The sequence below is a fragment of the Hypanus sabinus genome, chromosome 11 (assembly GCF_030144855.1).
Source record: "Hypanus sabinus isolate sHypSab1 chromosome 11, sHypSab1.hap1, whole genome shotgun sequence".
NCBI lineage: Eukaryota > Metazoa > Chordata > Chondrichthyes > Myliobatiformes > Dasyatidae > Hypanus > Hypanus sabinus.
The window spans coordinates 105,913,158-105,933,202 of NC_082716.1; the positions used below are offsets into that span (position 1 = coordinate 105,913,158).

At 44.6% G+C, this 20,045-nt stretch overlaps 1 protein-coding gene across 1 annotated transcript in view; it reads left to right on the top strand.

Moving 5' to 3' along the window:
- The window catches only part of sae1 (SUMO1 activating enzyme subunit 1), a 209,580-nt gene that overhangs the window by 56,468 nt on the left and 133,067 nt on the right, over positions 1-20,045 (top strand). Inside the window, exons 4-5 of the mRNA XM_059985018.1 lie at positions 5,683-5,825; positions 7,890-7,989. Coding sequence (XP_059841001.1) covers positions 5,683-5,825; positions 7,890-7,989 — 243 coding nt within the window. The remainder of the gene's footprint in view (positions 1-5,682; positions 5,826-7,889; positions 7,990-20,045) is intronic.

The following is a 20,045-nucleotide window of genomic DNA, read 5'->3' on the forward strand; positions in this document are numbered from 1 at the left end:
AGCTGAGGTCATAAGGAACTATCTTCGGCGAAAAGAAGAACAAGGAGTTCTGCAACAGATGGTGTGGCCTCTACAGAGCCCTGATCGTGCCTGTCTGGGATTACCTGGGAGACAGAAGCAAAGGAGAAAGCTAAAGTCTGCAGAGGAACTGTGGTCGGTTCTGCAAGGTATTTGGAACAACCTACCAGCTGATTTTCTTAGTTCGACAGTGAAGTAAGAGAATTGATGCAGTTTTAAAGTCACACCAAATATTGATTTGGTTTAGTTTTTATACTGCTTACAGCTCGTTATAGCAATTCTTTTGATATTTAGAATCTTTTAATTTCATTGTTTTTAAAATCATTTTCACTTTACAGACTTTTTGTACATGCGCCTCAGACTTCTGCACAGTACTGTGTGTTCTCCTCCTACTCTGAAACTCTTAGATCGGTACATGGATGAAAGAAAAATGGAGGGCTCTTTGGGAGGGAATAGTTAAGATTGATCGCTGAGAAAGGTTTAAAGCTTGGCACAACATTGTAAGCTGAAGGTCCTGTATGTGCTATAATATTCTATGTTTACTGGCGCCAGGGAAACCCGGTGACTACTTATTGGTGACAAACAAAGCAAAGGATACAACTAAATATATTATTAATAAAATTTTCTGGTAAAATTACTGGTAAGCGATCACCACAAACAACGAAGAGGTGTGCGGAGGTGAGGAAGAGTCGAGGACTGAAGTAAGCAGGTGCGAGGAGAAATCGAGGCAGACTTGAGGCAAAGTCAAGGCCCATCCACCTAAGCCAAGAGCCAGGAAACCTGGAGTTTCATCAGACTGTTCTGGAAAGGTTGGATATGGGCCAAAATGTGAGGGCACGGGGCAGGGTCCAGGCCCAGAGTATATCAAGGCGACAAGGCCCAGGAATGATCCAATGAACGATTTAAACGTCAGGTCAGATTGAAAAGGCAGGATGTCGAACCAGGGGCGTGGGTCAGGTCAGTTCTGTTTGCAATGTTTACTCAGCTGTGTGCTGAACTGAGACTGTGGCTGTGGCCTGCTCCGGCTGCTCTGGGCTTCGTGTCTGTGGACTCACTTCCATTCTGAATGCTATGTGCTCACTTTTATTGTTTGCACAATGTGGCTTTTCTTCTCTGCGCATTGGTCTTTTTTTGTAATGGGTTCTTTTGGGTTTTTTTGTTTACTGGCTGTCTGTAAGGTGACGAATCTTGAGGTTGTATAAAGTATTCATACTTAAATAATAAATGTACTTTGAACCACAAAGAACTGCACTGAATGGGGGATGTGTGGTGTGTTAACTGCTGACTGATGTCCACAGTTGTAACATGGCAAGACCTATTTAGTAATATTTGGAATTTCTGTTTCTGAGGACCTTCTGTTACTTTATGGCGGAGGGTACGTTATTCCACTGGGATTGCATTCCTTGCAGTTACCGTTTTGTGGCTTGTTCACCAATCACTGCCTTGGATGCCTCTATTGACTTTTCTCATTCTTACTCTTACACTTACACACACACACACACACACACACACACACACACACACACCCCCCCCCCCACCTCAAAATCTATTCACTCTTTCCCTTCCACATTCAGTTCACATGGAGCTCATGTAACCTCCTACCCACAACCCGCACACACTCCAATTTTTAATTGTAGACACCAAAACTAAGTTCTGTAACTGATATAATTAACAGGTGGCCAGTTAATGAGTTGTTGTGGCAGTTTTCATTGATGCCAACGGCAGGATGTTTTCAAAATTCTGAGATTTATGTGATTATTGGACTGTACTTTATATTGGTCTTCAGTTTTCAGTGTTTTTGTTCTTGCTGCTGATGGGCAATATGTTACATTTTGGGTGAGGGGAGAGTTTGGGATTTGGGGTCTGATGTTCTTGGTGTTTTTCTGTGTGAATGATCTGTTAGTTTTTTGTGTTTTTGTGTGTGAGGGGGTTGGATGCTATCGTCACTTTTTTTTGCAACAAAGGGGTTTGAGGTTTGATGTAATTGTCATTTTTTTGCAAGGGATGGGGTTGAGGGTGTTTGGGGTTTTGATGTTTGCAGCTGCTGCTTTCTGTGTGGGTGATCTGTTAGTTTTTTTTGTAAGAGGGAGGCGGTGGGGGTTTGAGGTTTGTGAGTTTTGCTGCTTTTTCTTTTTCATGTCCTTTCTTTCAACAAATCCAGTGAGGTTTTTCGTATTTCATGGCTATCTGGAGAAGACGGATATCAGAGTTGTATTGTACACACATTTTGACAATAAAATGAACCACGTGGCCGATGTGAGAAGAACCCTGTGCAGGGTCAACCCACGGAAGGCAGCTGGACCAGACAATATTCCTGGTAGAGTGCTCAGAGGATGTGCAGACCAGCTAGTAGATGTTCTCACTGACATCTTCAACATCTCCCTGAGCAGCGCCGTCATTCCAACGTACTTCAAGGCCACCAACATTGTCCCTGTACCGAAGAAGCCTTCAGTGTCCTGCCTCAATGACTACCGTCGCTTTGCACTCACATCCATCATCATGAAGTGTTTCAACAGGCACGTCATGAGACACGTCAAGACCCTGCTGTTTCCCCCCCCCCCTCACTGGACCCCCTGTAGTTTGCGTACCGTCCCAACCATTCAGCAGAGGACGCTATGGCCACCTGGCCCTAACCCACCTGGACAAAAAAGCCACGTACGTTTGAATGCTGTTCATAGACTTCAGTTCAGCATTCAACCCAATCATTCCTCAGAAACTGATCGGAAAGCTGAGCCTACTGGGCCTGAACACCTCCCTCTGCAACTGGATATTAGACCTCCTGACTGGGAGACCTCAGTCAGTCCGGATTGGGAGCAGCATCTCCAACAGCATCACACTGAGCACGGGGAACCCCCAGGGCTGTGTGCTCAGTCCACTGCTGTTCACTCTGCTGACCCATGACTGTGCTGCAACACACAGCTCGAACCACATCATCAAGTTCGCCGATGACACGACCGTGGTGAGTCTCATCAGCAAGAATGACAAGTCAGCTTACAGAGAGGAGATGCAGCGGCTAACAGACTGGTGCAGAGCCAACAACCTGTCTCTGAATGTGAACAAAACAAAAGAAATGGTTGTTGACTGCAGGAGGGCACGGAGCGACCACTCCGCTGAACATCAACGGCTCTGCGGTAGAGATCATTAAGAGCACCAAATTTCTTGGCGTTCACCTGGCGGAGAATCTCACCTGGTCCCTCAACACCAGCTCCATAGCAAAGAAAGCCCAGCAGCGTCTCTACTTTCTGTGAAGGCTGAGGAAAGTCCATCTCCCACCCCCCATCCTCATCACATTCTACAGGGGTTGTATTGAGAGCATCCTGAGCAGCTGCATCACTGCCTGGTTCAGAAATTTCACCATCTCGGATCGCGAGACCCTGCAGCGGACAGTGAGGTCAGCTGAGAAGATCATCGGGGTCTTTCTTCCCGCCATCACAGACATTTGCACCACACGCTGCATCCACAAAGCAAACAGCATTATGAAGGACCCCATGCACCCCTCATACAAACTCTTCTCCCTCCTGCCGTCTGGGAAAAGGCACCAAAGCATTCAGGCTGTCATGACCAGACTATGTAACACTTTCTTCCCCCAAGCTATGAGACTCCTCAATACCCAGAGCCTGGACTGACACCAACCTACTGCCCTCTACTATGCCTATTGTCTTGTTTATTATTTATTCTAATGCCTGCACTGTTTTATGCACCTTATGTAGTCCTGGGTAGGTCTGTAGTTTAGTGTAGTTATTTCTGTTGTTTTTACGTAGTTCAGTGTACCGTAAATTCCGGACTATAAGCCGCTACTTTTTTCCCACGCTTTGAACACCGCGGCCTATACTACGGTGCGGCTAATGCATGTTTTTTTTTCATGCCGCCAAAAACATTTTGCCTCGTAACAGTAGACCAATAAAATTGATGAGTAGTTCACAGCGGTCCAATGAAATTGTACAATAAATCAAGCGCACTTTCACAATTAAATTATTGTAAATCAATCATTTGTACTCACCCTCATCAACATGGAAAACACTCGAAGAAAAGCATATGATGCAGCTTTTAAGTTAAAGGCGATCAATCTGGCGGTTGAAGAAGGAAATCGAGCTGCTGCACATAATCTTGGCATAAATAAATCGATGTTGAGATGGTGGAGACGCCAGCGTGAAGAACTGAGTCAATGCAAAAAGACGACAAAAGCTTTCAGAGGTAATCATAGCAGATGGCCCGAACTTGAAAACTTTCTTGAAGACTGGGTTAACACACAGAGAGCAGGTGGCTGCGGTGTTTCCACCGTGCAGATCAGACTGAAGGCTAAAGCAATCGCCACCAAAATGAAAATCGAAGATTTTAGAGGTGGGCCATCGTGGTGTTTTAGATTTATGAGACGAAAAGGCCTGTCCGTCAGAGTACACACGACTCTGTGTCAGCAGCTCCCTCCCGACCACGAGGAACAACTTGCCAACTTCCGCACATTCACTCAAACAAAGATAGCGGAGAATTCCATCGGGCCAAATGATATCATAAATATGGATGAAGTACCTTTGACGTTTTTTCCTGCCTCTCACTCGGACTGTTAATAAAAAAGGTGACTCGTCCATCACACTGAAAACAAGTGGCCATGAGAGAACGCATTTTACTTGTGTTCTGAGCTGCACAGCATCCAGACTAAAGCTTCCACTGATGGTGATTTTTTAAGCAGCTGACAATGAAAGTTCAGTGAAAGCTGCCATCAAGAGTACAAACTCAATTCCAGCTGTGATTCCTGGGGGCACCACGAAGTATTTGCAGCCACTGGACATCAGCGTGAACCGGGCATTTAAAGTGGCGCTGCGCGTTGAGTGGGAGGCTTGGATGATGAGCGGCGAGAAATCCTTTACCAAAACAGGACGCATGCAAAGAGCATCTTTAACTCAAGTCTGCCAGTGGATCCTAAATGCATGGAGTGGTGTCACAACTTCCACCATCACCAGCGGGTTTCGAAAGGCTGGACTGCTGCGTGATGAAGAGGACCGCGTGCGCTCAAGTGAGAGCGACAACGAAGAGACTAAAGTGAGTGACGAGATCCTGAGGTTGTTCAATTCGGACACTGAAGGACTTTGATGGTTTTAGTGCGCAGGAGGAAGATGAAGAAGGCGATCAATAACTTTTCCTGGTAGGCTGCAGTATATATATTTTTTTTTACCAGTCGTTAGGAGATATTGGAATGTTGTTCGTGCACTGTTCAGTAAAAAAGTATACGCAATGTAATTTGTGAGTTACCGATACGTATGTATATTTAAAAGTAGCTGTGTTACAGGCACTGTTCAAAAAAAAGCATTTGCAATATATATTTGTTTATGTTACCACACAGATTTAATTAAAAGTTAAAAAATCCTCGCGTGTAATATCTTTCTGTGTAAATATCTCATATTACAACGTGGGACACCTGCGGCTTAAAATCCGGTGCGGCCTGTACAAGTACAAAATTGATTTTCTTTCTAAAATTAGAGCGTGCGGCTTTTAATCAGGTGCGCTCTGTAGTCCGGAATCTACGGTAGTTTTTGTATTGTTTCATGTAGCACCATGGTCCTGAAAAACGTCTTGTTTTTACTGTGTACTGTCAGCAGTTATGGTCGAAATGACAATAAAAAAGTCACTTGACTTGGAGTTTTATTAATATTTATTTCCCCCTCGCAGGTGTGCCTGACTTGTTGTCCCCGTGATGTAATGGTCCAGATCGATCAGTTCTGCCGAGCGCACCATATCAAGTTCTTTGCTGGCGATGTCTTTGGTTACCACGGTTACATGTTTGCTGACCTGGGAGAGCATGAATTTGTGGAGTAAGTTCAAAAGATTAAATTGCTTTTCCAGCACAACATATCTCATCATCGTTTCAACAGATTTTCATGGGTGCTTTTCTGGTGATTTTCCGGTGAAATTCTTTCTCCCCTGTTCCTTCCCCATTGGAAATAAATTTTTAAAGTTCAAAAGTTCAAATTAAATTTATTATGAAAGTACATGTATGTCGTCATATACAACCCTGAGATTCATTTTCTTGTGGGCATACTCAGTAACTCTATAGAATAATAACCATAAAGGAATCAGTGAAAGATTACCCAACTAGTGTGTTCAACCAGAGTGCAGAAGACAACAGGTGTCAGGGTTTTATACTGCATATGTACTTTGATAATAAATCTACTCTGAAACATGTACATCAAAACCATTGAAATAAACAATGAAATGTCATTTGCATCAGCAACCAACACAGTCCACAATGTAAACACAAGGAAATCTGCAGATGCTGGAAATTCAAGCAACACACACAAAATGCTGGTGGAATGCAGCAGACCAGGCAGCATCTATAGGAAGAAGCACTGTTGACGTTTCGGGCTGACCTTCTCTTTCTCCTATAGTCCACTTTGCTCTCCTATCAGATCCCTTGACCTATCCTATCCACCTGGCTTCACCTATCACCTTCCAGCTGGACTCCTTCCCCTCCCCTCATCATTTTATTTTGTCATCTTTCCCTTTTCTGCTCAGTCCTGAAGAAGGGTCTCAGACCGAAACTTGGACTATCTATTCATTTCCATATATGCTGCCTGACCTACACAGTTCCCCCTTCAGTTTGTGTGTGCGTGTGTTACAAAGGGGAGGGGGTGCTGCCTTGTTTTACATCATCAAAATATTGTTAGGCCCCAGAACCTGAGATTGCTTCACAGCCACGTCTCACCTGCCAGACAGAGTGAACCCCCTTGTCAGGAATATGTTATCCCACAAGAAATTCTCCACAGCAAATATATTTAAACATTCTTTTTGTTTAAATAATCATTACAGATTATATATAAATGCGTGGATTACTTACATCATCACAGTACAGTAACACAGTAGTTGGCACAGTGTTTTACAGCACCAGCGACCTGGGTTCATTTCCTGCCACTGCCTGTGTGTCCTTCCTGGGACTGTGTGGCTTTCCTCCAGGTGCTCAGTTTTTCCTATATTCCAAAGACCTATCGCTTGAGAGGTTAATTGGTCATCATGCTATTAGGCTAGGATTAAATCGGGGTTGCTGGGCAGCACGGCTTGAATGGCTGGAAGATCCTATTATGCTCTGTATGTCGATACATAAATAAATCAATCACATTACCAAAGATGCATGAGTGCCTCGCTCAAAGTAAGCTCGAAGTTAAACCTGTGTTCCCGGACTCCTCTGTCTTTCTTCCAATTAGATTAATGTTTTAAGGTTACAAAACATAAACACTTTTTTTTTTACACAGAGAGTGGTGGGCGAGTGGAACATCCTGCCGGAGGTTGTGATAGAGGCAGATACATTAGAGACATTTAAGAGACAGTTAGATAGAGGCACGCCGTTGTCAGAAGTAAGGTTTTTTTTTACAGAGTGGTGGGTTTGTGGACGCCCTGTCAAATGTGGTGGTAGAGGCATGTAGGAGACTCTTAGGTGTGTGGATGAAAGAACCATGGAGAGCTAAGTGGAAGGGAAGAGTTAGGCTGATCTTAGAGTAGGTTAAAAGGTCGGCACAGCATTGTGCACCAAAGGGTCTATACTGTCCAATGCTCTATGTTATCTTACCACCCATATTTAGGGCACTTGTTAGCGTAGTAGTTAACACAATGCTTTACAGTACAGGCAAACCAGGTTCAATTCCTGCTGTTCCCTGTAAGGAGTTGGTATGTCCCCCCCCCCCCCAATGACCTCCCACAGTCCAAAGACATACTGGTTGGTAGGTTAGTTGGTCATGGTAAATTATTCCATGATTAAACTAGTATTAAATCAGGGAATTGCTGGGCACTGTGACTCAAAAGATCTGGAAGGCGCTATTCCGCCTGTATCTCAATAAGTAAATGTATGTTACATACAGTATAAAGTGTCTTTGATCTCCTTTCAGAGAGAAGCAGAAGGTGGTAAAAGTTGGACCCACTGAAGAAGATGGACCTAAAGCTAAGAAAGTCAAGCTCGATCCAAATGAAACCACCATGATCAAAAAGGTATTTGAGCCAGCAGTCTATTACTAAAATAATGCTACATTTTGACTCTTGGGAATACAGCTGCAGCGATACTGATCCTCGAGAAGTCAGGTGCCCTTGATTGCTATTATTAAACTGGTTATTATTATTCTACACTGACTGAAGAAATCCTGGAGACATATTCTTAGGGTATTGAGTGGAAGCCTCTGTTGGTCGGGGTCGATCATAGATATGCAATATGTTTACATGATATGCAAGCCAGGGCAGAGAGCATGATGTTGCCCATGCAACAGGCTTCCCCTCTCCACACAGCTGATTCTACAAAGTTTCGCACCAGCAGCATTGCAGGAGTTGCTAGTCCATGGTGAACTCAATGTAGGACTGCCTTAGGGAATCCAGTTATGGATTTTTCCCTCCAGGTTTACATCCGAAGTCTTCCCCGTGAGTGGGTATTGCAACAAGGCAACAGAGGTTTGAGATCAGAGTCTTCCTGATGAGCTGCCAACCACAGAAAGACATACAATATGGCAGATAACAAACGAATGGAAGTGTTCTGCATGCAGCAGTTTTCTTCTTTATTATGTGCCGTGTCCTACGACGTGGATGATCATGATCTATGACCATGATTGTTCTTGGCAAATTTTTCCACAGAAGTGGTTTGCCATTGCCTTTTTTTTGGCAGCGTCTTTACAAGACGAGTGCAGGGGTGCCTTACACCTCCTTTAGTAGAGACATATCTCCATCCCACCACGCAAATTGACATGCAGCAGAACTGCCTGTTACTGGAGTCCCCAAGATGCTGACCTCCTGATCAGGAAGGAGTGCTGATGTCACTGAGGCAGCTCGTGGTGATCAGACCTGTTGTGTTCCAGTCTGACACCAGCACCATGATAGTGATTGAACTCTGGTGTGTCAGTCTGAGAGAATGAATGGTAATGGAGGAAAAGGGGACAAGAGTAAGTTGTATGTCTCTTCCCCTTCCTCTCTCCTCTCTCCCCCCCCCCCCCCCACCCAATTGCACCACTGGCATTTAGGGCTGTAATGAAGGTCCTCCATCTCTGGTGGTGTTCAAGGCTTCCTTCATCGTGTTAGTAGTTTCTTCTTGGTTTTTCTACTGTCAATCGACAAGTCCCAGTATCATTGCACCCAGATATATAATTCTTCATTGCTGGTTCCTTAACAGTTTTGTAAGTCAGGGTTTTTAGCCCCGAGCTGAACCCCCTGAACCTGGAGGACCAGTGGACCACTCTCCGTCTGGCCTCTACCCTTTGACCTGTTTGGTGTTGGTGACCCTCCAAAGCCTAAAGCCCTGACTCTCCAGGTCACTGAAGCAGCAAACTTCCAAATTACAACAAGGTTGTGTGTATAGGCCTCCAAATAGCAGCCAAGATGTGGGTTTGAGATTGCAAAGGGAGGTGGAAAAATTGTAATGGAAGACTTCAAAATGCACAGGATTTGGAAAAATCAGGTTAGTGTCAGATTGCAAAAGAGGGAATTTGTTGAATGCTGACGAGATGGCTTTTTAGAGCAGCTTGTGCTTAAGCCTGTTCGGGGAAAAGGCTATCTTAGATTGGGTGTTGTGTAATAATCCAAATCTTATAATGTAAAGAAACCCTTAGGAGACATTGATCATAATATGATTGAATTCATACTGCAATTTGAGAGGGAGATGCATAAGTCAGATGTATCAGTATTGCAATGGAATAAAGGGAATTACAGAGGCATAAGAGAGGAGCTTGCCCACTTAGAATTGGAGGAGGATACTGGCAGGGATGAAGGCAGAACAGAGATGGCTGCAGTTTCTGGGAATAGTTTATGAGGCACAGATAGATAAGTCCCACAGACGAAGAAATTCTCGCATGACGGGTAAGCAATTGTGGCAGACAAGGGAAGTTAAGGCTTCATAAAAGCCAAGGAAAGGGCATATAAGGTAGCAAAAGTGAGTGGGAAGTTGGATGATTGGGAAGCTTATAAAATCCAACAAAAGGACGGAGGATGAGAGGTGATCTGATAGGGGTGTATAAGGTGTTGAGAGGCGTTGATCGTGTGGATAGTCAGAGGCTTTTTCCCGGGGCTGAAATGGTTGCCACAAAAGGACACAGGTTTAAGGTGCTGGGGAGTAGGTACAGAGAAGATGTCAGGGGTAAGTCTTTTACTCAGAGTGGTGAGTGCGTGGAATAAGCTGCTGGCAAAGGTGGTGGAGGAGGATACAATAGGGTCTTTTAAGAGACTTTTGGATAGGTACATGGAGCTCAGAAAAATAGTGGGCAATAGGTAAGCTTAGTAATTTCTAGGTAGAGACATGTTCAGCAGGGCGAAGAGCCTGTATTGTGCTGTAGGTTTTCTACATTTCTAAGAAGAGGAAAGATGAAATATGAGGGCAGACTATCCAGTAATATAAAGCAGAATGCTAAAAGTTTTTCAGTTATGTAAAGAGTAAAAGGGAGGTGAGAGTTGGTATTGGACCACTGGAAAATGATGCTGGTGAGCTAGTAATGGGGGACAAAGAAATAGCAGATAAACTTAATGGGTAGTATGCATCTATCTTTACTGTGGAAGGCACTAGCAGTATGCAAGAGGTTCGTGAGTACTGTTCCTATTACAAAGGAAAATAGTACTTGGCAAACTGAAAAGTCTTAAGGTAGATAAGTTACCTGGACCAGAGGGAATACATCCCAGTGTCCTGAAAGAGTTTGCTGAAGAGATAACAGATGCATTGGTCATTATCTTTCAAGAATCACTTAATTCTAGCATGGTCCCAAAGGACTGGAAGATTGCAAATGTCACTCCACTCTTTAAGAAGGGAGGAAGGCAAAAATAAGGAAATTTTAGGTCAGTTAGCCTAACCTCAGTGGTTGGGAAAGTTGGAGTTTATTATTAAGGATGAGGTTTCGAGGTACTTGGAGACTAATGATAAAATAAGTCAAATTTAGCAAGGTTTCTTTAGAGGGAAGTCTTGCCTGACAAATCTGTTGGAGTTCTTCAAGGAAGTAACACGTAGTGTGGACATAGGAGAGGCAATGGATGTCACTTACTTGGATTTTCAGAAGGCTTTGATAAGGCGCCACACATGAGGCTGCTGAACAAGATAAAATCCTATGGTGTTACAGGAAAGCTACTGGCATAGATAGAGGAATGGCTGACAGGGACCTTTTCTGGTTGGCTGCCAGAGACTAGTGGTGTTCCTCGGGGGTTAGTATTGGGACTGCTACTTTTTACATTGTCAATGATTAGGACTTGATGGCTTTGTGGTAATGTTTGTGGATGATATGAAGTTAAGTGAAGGGGTAGGTAGTGCTGAAGAAGCAATGCGATTGCAGCAGGACTTAGATAAATTGCAAGAATGGGCAAAAATGGCACATGGAATACAGTGTTGGGAAATGTACAATAATGCATTTTGGTAAAAGGAACAGTAGTGCAGACTGTTATCTAAATGGGGAGAAGGTTCAAACATCAGAGGTGCAGAGGGAGTTAAGAGTCCTTGTGCAAGACTCCCAGAGGGTAAATTTACAGGTTGAGTTTGTGGTAAAGAAGGCAAATGCAATGTTGGCCCTTATTTTAAGGAGAATAGAATATAAAAGCAAGGATATAATGCTGAGGCTTTGTAAGACAGCAGTCAGGCCACACTAGGAATATTACCAAGTTTTGGGCCCATATCTCAGAAAGGATGTGTTGTCATTGGAGAGAGTCCAGAGGAGGTTCACCTGGATGATTCCAGGAATGAAGAAGTTAACATATGAGAAGCATTTGGCAGCTTTGTGTCAGTACTCACTGGAATTTAGAAGAAACCTACTGATTGTTGAAAGGACAAGGAAGGGTGGATGTGGAGAGGATGTTTCCTATGGTGGAAGTATCCAGAACTAGAGGGCACAGCCTCAAAATTGAGGGGTGAGCCTTTAGAACAGATATGAGGAGGAATTTTTTAGCCAGGTGGTGGTGACTCTGTGGAATGCTCTGTCACAGACTGCAATGGAGGCCAAGTCTGGAGGTATATTTAAGGCAGAAATTGAAACCATCATATGATGAAAGGCCTGGTGAGTGGATGTGGAGATGTTTCCTGTGTTGGGAAAGTCTAAGACAAGAGGACATGGCCTCAAGATAGAGGGTTGTCCTTATAGGACAGAGATGAGGATTTCCTTTAGCCAGAGAGTGGTGAATCAAAGTTCAAAGTACATTTATTATCAAAGTATGTATACATTACACAACCTTGAGATTTGTCTCCTAGCAGGCAGCCACAAAACTAAGAAACCCAAAAACAAATGAACTGAATTCAATTGAATTGACTTCATTACTTGCATCCTTCATATACATGAGGAGTAAAAATCTTTACGTTACATCTCTAAGTGTGCAATGTGCAACTTATAATAATTTGTAAAAATAGTATGTACAACAGGACAGTCAATATAACATAAAAATACAATTGTATCAGTGTGAATTAATCAGTCTGATGGCCTGGTGGAAGAAGCTGTTCTGGACCCTGTTGGTCCTGGCTTTTATGCTGCGGTACCGTTTCCCAGATGGTAGCAGCTGGAACAGTTTGTGATTGGGGTGACTCAGGACCCAATGATCCTTCCTCTTAACACACTTGTCTTTATAAATGTCCTGAATCTACAGATAGATGCACTGGGCTATCCGAACCACCCTCTGCAGAGTCCTACAATTGAGGGAAGAACTGTTCCCATACCAGGCAGTGATGCAGCCAGTCAGGGAGCTGACATTGTGCCCATATAGAAAATTCTTAGGATTTGGGGGGCCCACACCAAACTTCTCCAACTGTCTGAGGTGAAAGAGGTGCTATTGTGCCCTTTTCACTACGCAGTTGGTGTGTTCAGACCACGTGAGATCCTGAGTGATGTTTATGCCAAGGAACTTAAAGCTGTTCACCCTCTCAACCCCAGATCCATTGACGTCCATAGGGGTTAGCCTGTCTCCATTCCTCCTGTAATCCACAACCAGCTCCTTTGTTTCTGTGACATTGAGGGAGAGTTTGTTTTCTTGACACCAATGTCTCAGGGTGATGACTTCTCTGTACGCTGCATCATTATTATTTGAGATAAGGCCAATCAATGTAGTATCATCAATAAAGGAGAGGGGCTTAGGACACAGCCCTGTGTTGAGGGTCAGAGGGGCAGAGGTGAGAGAGCCCACTCTTGCCACCTGCTGGTGATCTGACAGAAAGTCCAGGATCCAACTGCACAAAGTAGGGTGAAGGCCGAGGTCTCTGAGCTTCTTGTCGAGCCTGGATGGAATTATGGTGTTGAATGTTGAACTGTAGTTCGAGAACAGCATTCTCACATGAACATCCTTCTTCTCCAGATGTGTAAGGATGGTATGCAGAACAGCGGCTATTGCATCATCTGCCGATCGGTTGTGTCGGTAGGTGAATTGTTACGGGTCTGGTGTGGGTGGTAGCAAGCTGTAGATGTGGTCCTTGACCAGCCTCTCAAAGCAGCTGCTTATTTTTGAGGTGAGCATAACAGTACTCCAGTCGTTCAGACATATTATCTTGGTCTTTTTGGGTACAGGGACAGTGGTGGATGTTTTGAAGCAGGAGGGCACTCTACACTGGGAGAGGCAGAGATTAAAAATGTCTGTAAACACACCTGGCAGTTGTGCCATGCACATCCTGAGTACCTTCCCTGGGATGCCGTTCTGTCCCACAGCCTTGTGACCGTCCACACATTGGAAACACCTGCATACTTCAGCCTCAGAGATGACCAAGGTGCTGGTGGCACTCCTTGGGGGCTCAGTGTTTGCAATATCGAACTGAGCATTAAAAAGATTTAGCTCATCTGGGGGAGAGGCCTCCATATTGGAAACACCACTGCACTTAGCTTTGAAGTCTGCGGTGGTGTGCAGACCTTGTCATAAGCTGCGTGTTGTTAGAGAGTTGTGTCTGGATGTTGTCCCTGTATTGTCGTTTTGCTGCCTTGATTACTTTGTGCAGATTGCAGCTGCATTTCTTGAGTCCCTGTTTGTTACTGGCAACACAAGTTCTGTGTCACGCGTTAAGTTCTGCTCACACGGAACTGTTGATTCAGGGTTTCTGGTTTCTTGTTTGGATAGACCCTGACCAATTTCTGGGGGGCTACTTCCTAGATGCACTTCCGGATGAAACTTGTGACCCCTTCCATGAACTTGGAGACATCTCATCATGAAGGACATTCCAGTTGACGTCATCAAAGCAGTCCTGTGGTATGGAGGCCAACTGGTTGGACCAACAGTGGACCGTTTTAACTATGGCTGTCTCTTGTTTCAGCTTCTGCCTGTATCTCGGCAGCAGCAAAATGGAGCAGTGATCTGACTTTCCAAACTGCGGGCAGAGGAGCGCTTTGTAAGCGTTGCAGAGGGAGAGTAGCAGTGATTAAGTATGCTGTCTCCCCGTGTGCTCACCTGGATGTGGTGACAAAACTTCGGAGAGACTTTAGACAGTGATGCTCTATTAAAGTCACCGGCATCCATGAAGGCAGCCTCTGGGTATGCATGTTCCAGGGTGCTGTTGGTCTTGTACAGTTCCTTAAGAGCCAGGTCAGTATCAGCCTGCAGCAGAATATACACAGCTGTGATAATAACAGCCGTGAACTCCCTAGGCAGCCAGAAAGATCTGCACAGCAGCACAAGGTACCCCAGATCTGAGGAACAAAAGGATTTGAGGGCATGCACATTCCCCAGATATATGAGAAGAAGAAACTCTAACCCAGTGTGCTGAGAACAAAATAACACATCATACCGGTAAGAATTTTTTTTTAAAATAACCAATAAAAAAGACCATTGGACACCCAATATGCAATAAGAGAAGCATCAAGCAAAAGGTAATCGCAAGCAAGTAGCATTTCCGAACTGAAGTCCGCAAAGAGAGTCTGAGACCCAGAGTTCAGCGCAGAGCCGTGTGAACATCGTGGGGCAGCAATCTTGTACCTCACCTTGGGCCCCGACACCTTGACCTTTTTGATCTGGCCCAGCGCTTAACTCCCCATCCGGACATCAGATTTTGCCGCCTCCAGCAGTGATCTGCGACGCCTCGCTCCTCACCACCCTGAACTTTTCAAACTAGCCTGGCTAGTTTCAGACAGTGGAATTAAAATCTCTGTCTGAACAACAGGTTCTGCCACTTGGATACACCGGACTTTGCTGCCTCAGTTTGGCCTGTAAATTTCCATTGAGCATCGTGTTCAGTAGCGTCGGTACACTCTGCAGCTTCGATTCAGTCTGTATCTGACCTTCCACGCGCTCATAGACGAGCCCACCGCATCACTTGCCTCGGTTCTGCCGCATCAAATTGCTTCTAAGTTCAAAGGAAAGTTACAAATTATTATTTGTGGTGATCATTTGCCAGTAAAAGTATGATTAACAGAGTTTTGAGTTGTTATCCTTTATTTCGTTAGCTACCAGCCAGAAGTCACTGACATTCACTAATGCCATCTTAAACCAGAATTAAAGAAATTGCTGTTGTTTAAAGTCTTTTCTCTCTGTTCCTAGCGAGGGTTCAAAGGTGGTTCACGAAAATTATGAAACACACACAAAATGCTGTGGGATCTCAGCAGGCCGAGACCCTTCAGCAGGACTGGAGTAAAAAAGACGAGTAGTTCTGAAAGGTGGGGGAGGGGAGAGAGAAACAAAAGGTGACGGGTGAAACCGGGAGGGGAGGGAGCTGGGAAGTTGATTGATGAAAGAGACCCAGGGCTGGAGAAGGAGGAGTCTGACAGGAGAGGATAGAAGGGATGGAAGAAAGAAAAGGGGGGAGGAGCACCAGAGGGAGGTGATGGACAGGCAAGGAGATATGGTGAGAGAGGTGAAACCCCCGGGTTTCCTTGGCTGCGGTAAGTCTAGGGAAAACACTCTCCAGTCCCACCAAACTTGTGAGACTTGAGATGGCTCTCCTGTCCCAAACCCCGGTCGGTTTGTGTGGATGCTGTGTAATTTACTATCCTGTTGTGATCAGTGCCACAAAATAATAGACAGTGCACTACATACGATTAAAGGAATTATATTTATGAATCTTAACTAAAGGGTTAGTAAAGAAAAGCAAAAAGAAAAGGGCCCATTCTAATTAAACAGTCAAATGTGCACAGTTGGAGCTCATCTTGAACTTCGCTATTGCTCACACACTGTGCCCTTGGGCCACATGAAAGCTCACACCACCTTCCGAACGTCGCTCGCAATCCATCTCGAACAAACGGGTCTCGCACCGGGTCGTATCCTACGACCGGATCTCCCCAGTGTCTTCTCTCTTCTGCTCCCACTGAAACCCTAAGACCAACCTTAAGTGTCCCTCACCAGGAAAAAAAGACCTTCTCCTAATTCTACCATCCTAATTGGGTGGTACAAATTCCTCATCATCCCCTATCTTCAACAAGAACCCAAACAGGCTGGCAGCAGAAAAGCCTGCTCTTACAGAACTGCTAAAGGAAATACATACAGCATAACAGTAAAAATATGAACCAGGGCATTACAGAAGAAGGGATGAGACTGGTGAAGGAGAGGGTGAGGGGTGGGGGGCATTACCGGAAGTTTGAGAAATCAATATTCATGCCATCAGGTTGGAGGCTACCAAGACCGAATGTAAGGAGTTGTTCTTCCAACCTGAGTGTGGCCTCATCATAACAGTAGAGGAGGCCATGGATTGACATATATGAATGGGAAGTGGAATTAAAATGGGTGGCCTCTGGGAGATCCTGCTTTTTCTGGCGGATGGAGCATAAGTGCTAGGTGAAATGGTCCTCCAATCTACATAAGGTCTCACTGATATACAGGAAGCCACACTGGGAAGACCAGACACAGTATATGACCCCAACAGTGTCATAGATGAAGTGTCACCTCACCTGGAAGGACTGTTTGGGGCCCTGAGAGTGGAGGTGTAGGGGCAGGTGTAGCACTTATTCTGCTTGCAAGGACAAGTGCCAGGAGGGAAATCAGTGGGGAGGGATGAATGAGCAGGGGAGTCATGTAGGGAGGGATCCCTGCGAAAAGCAGAAAGTGTGGGGGGGGAGGGGAAGAAAAGGTATGCTTTGGTGATGGTTTCCCGTTGGAGATGGCGGAACTTCCGGAGAATTATTTGCCTGATACAGAGGCTTGTGGAATGGTAGCTGAGGACAAGAGGAACCCTGTCCCTGCTAGGGTAGTGGGAGGATGGGGTAAGAGCAGGCTTGCATGAAATGGAAGAGATGTGGTTGAGGGCAATGTTGTTGGTGGAGGAAGGGAAGCCCCTTTCTTTGAAAAAGAAGGACATCTCCTTTGTTCTAGAATGAAAAGCCTCATCCTGAGAACAGATGACGTGGAGACGGAGATGTGTTGACAAAAATGAGTCTGGGATTGATGGGCTTTTCATACGAGGAGCATTTGTTGGCTCTGGATCTCTCTGACTAGAATTCAGGAGAATGAGCAGGGGACCTCATTGAAACCTATCAAATGTGAAAGGCCTCAATAGAGTGCATGTGAGAAGGTGTTTCCACTGGTGGGGGAGTCTAAGACCAGAGGACACAGCCACTGAATAGAAGAACATTCATTTAGAATGAAGATTAGGAGGAATTTTTTCAGCCAGGGAGTGGTGAATCTGTGGAATTCAATCGGTGACTGTAGAGGCCAGTGATTGGGTGTATTTAAGGCCAAGGTTGATAGATTCTTGTCTAGTTAGGGCATGAAGGGATATGGGCAGAAGGCAGGAGATTGTAGCTGTGAGGGAAATGGATCACCCATGATGAGGTGGCAGAACATACTCGAGGGGCCAAATTGCCTAATTCTGCTCCTATATCTTGCGTTGTTATCTTCCCAGGCAAACAGAAACCCTTACTTCGATCACTGGTTTATTATTGTCATACGTAGTGAGAAAAGCGTTTGTTGGCATGCCATCCTGATTGATCTTTCCTTAATGAGTATATTTGTTATGTGCTGTGTCATATGATATGGGCGATCACAGTCTTTCCATGAACATGATTGGTCTTTGAACATTTTTCTTCAGAAGTGGTTTGCCATTGCCTTCTTCTGGGCAGTGTCTTTACAAGACGGGTGACCCCAGCCATTATCAATACTCTTCAGAGATTGTCTGCCTGGCACCAGTGGTTACATAACCAGGACTTGTGATATGCACTGGCTGCTCGTACGACCATCCACCACCTGCTCCCATGGCTTCACATGACCCTGATTGGGGGCTAAGTAATTGCTACACCTTGCCCAGGGTGACTTGCAGGCCAGCGGAGGGAAGGAGCACCTTAAACCTCTTTGGTGAAGAACCAAGAGACATATGAGGCATACAAGATGAATAAGACATAGATAGAGTGGACAATGAGAGACAAGGTTGAAATGGCCAATAGGAGGGACATAATTTTAAGGTGATTGAAGGAAAGTATATGGAAGGACATCAGAGGTAGATTTTTGTTCAACAAAGTGGTGGCTGTGTAGAACGTGCTGATAGGGATGATGGTAGAGGCAGATAAATTAGGGATATATAAAAGACTCTTAGATATGCATGTGGATGATTGAAAAATGTAGGTCTATATGGGAGGGAAGAGCTAGATTGATTTTGGAGTAGTTTAAAAGGTCGGCACAGCATTGTGGGCCACAGGGCCTGTTCTGTTCTAAGTTCTACACTTGGTTCACAGTTATACTATCAGTAGACTGAAGGTTTGATTGAACCAGACCAACAGATGGCAGCTCTGCTTTGCAATTCTTGTCTGCAGAGGCTGGACTTTTACAAATCAATTACAATACAGTGTTTTTCTGAATGTGACCCATAAAGGTTGAAAACATCGCTGCTTGTTTACCAAGTATTTACTGTAATCTCTCAATGGATGGTGATTAGATTTATGTGACTGACATGATTGAGATCAGGAGCGGCAGAGATAAAGTATGATCGTGTTCTGCTTATTTGGTTGGAGGGCTGGTCGATGTTTCTGACTCCTGGGAGTTCCTGATCTAGATATAGATGCTTAGAACATGCGAATGTGACTGTCTTTCTGGCTGTATGGAATGGGCTAGGGTGATCAGACCAATTTGAGTATCTAGGAATAGGTTGAGTGAGCTAGGGCTTTTCTCTTTAGAGTGAAGAAGGTGACTCGATAGCAGTGTATAAGATTTATTTATTGGGATACAGTGTGAAGTATCAAGGGTGTTGCGGGGACTGGAAGACCTGAACTATAAAGAATGTTGGAATAGATTAGAACTTTATTTCTTGGAATGTAGAAGATTCAGGCAAGATTTGATTAAGGTAAATGCAAGCAGGCTTTTTACACTGTGGTTGGGTGGGACTACAGCAGAGGTCATGGGTTAAGGGTGAAAGGTGACAACCTTAAAAGGGGCATGAGGGATAACTTCTTCACTCAGGGAGGTGAGAGTGTGGAACAAGCTGCCAGCGTGCAAGGTCAATTTCAAGGTTTAAGAGAGGTTTGGATAGGTACATGGATGGTAGGGCGATGGTTTCATTGCAGGTTGTTGGGAGCAGGCAGTTTAAATTATTCAGCATGAACTAATGGCCCAAGGGCCTGTTTCTGTGACACTGTGACACTTTTCCAAGGTGAAAATGGCTAATACAAGGGAGAATACTTTAAGGTGTTTGGAAGAAAGTATAAGGGAGAATGTCAAGTTTTTTTCACACAGAGTAGTGGGTGCTTCGAATGCCAGAGATGGTGCTAGAGGCAGATACATTAGGGACATTTAATAAGCTCCTAGATAGGCACATGGGTGATAGAAGAATTGCTATGTGGGAGGGAAGGGTTTGATTGATCTTAGAGTAAGTTAAAAGGATGGCACACAAAGAGCTGAAGTTTCTGTACTGTGCTGTTCCATGAGAAAGAGCTGAGAAGTAACCCAATAGATGAATGTTTGCATGGGATTGATGTGAAGGAAGAGTTTACACATGGGTCAGAGCATGCTCAGGATATTCAGCAAGAAATCCTTCAAAGTACATTTATTTATTATCAAGATATGTATGCGGCATACAACCCTGGGATTGATCTTGTCCACAGACAGCCACAAAACAAAAGAAACATCATGGAACCCATTCAAAGAAAAACATCAACCATCCCCCCCACCCATGTTAAAAAAACCAATTGCACAAATGGCAAAAAAAACAAGCAAGAATC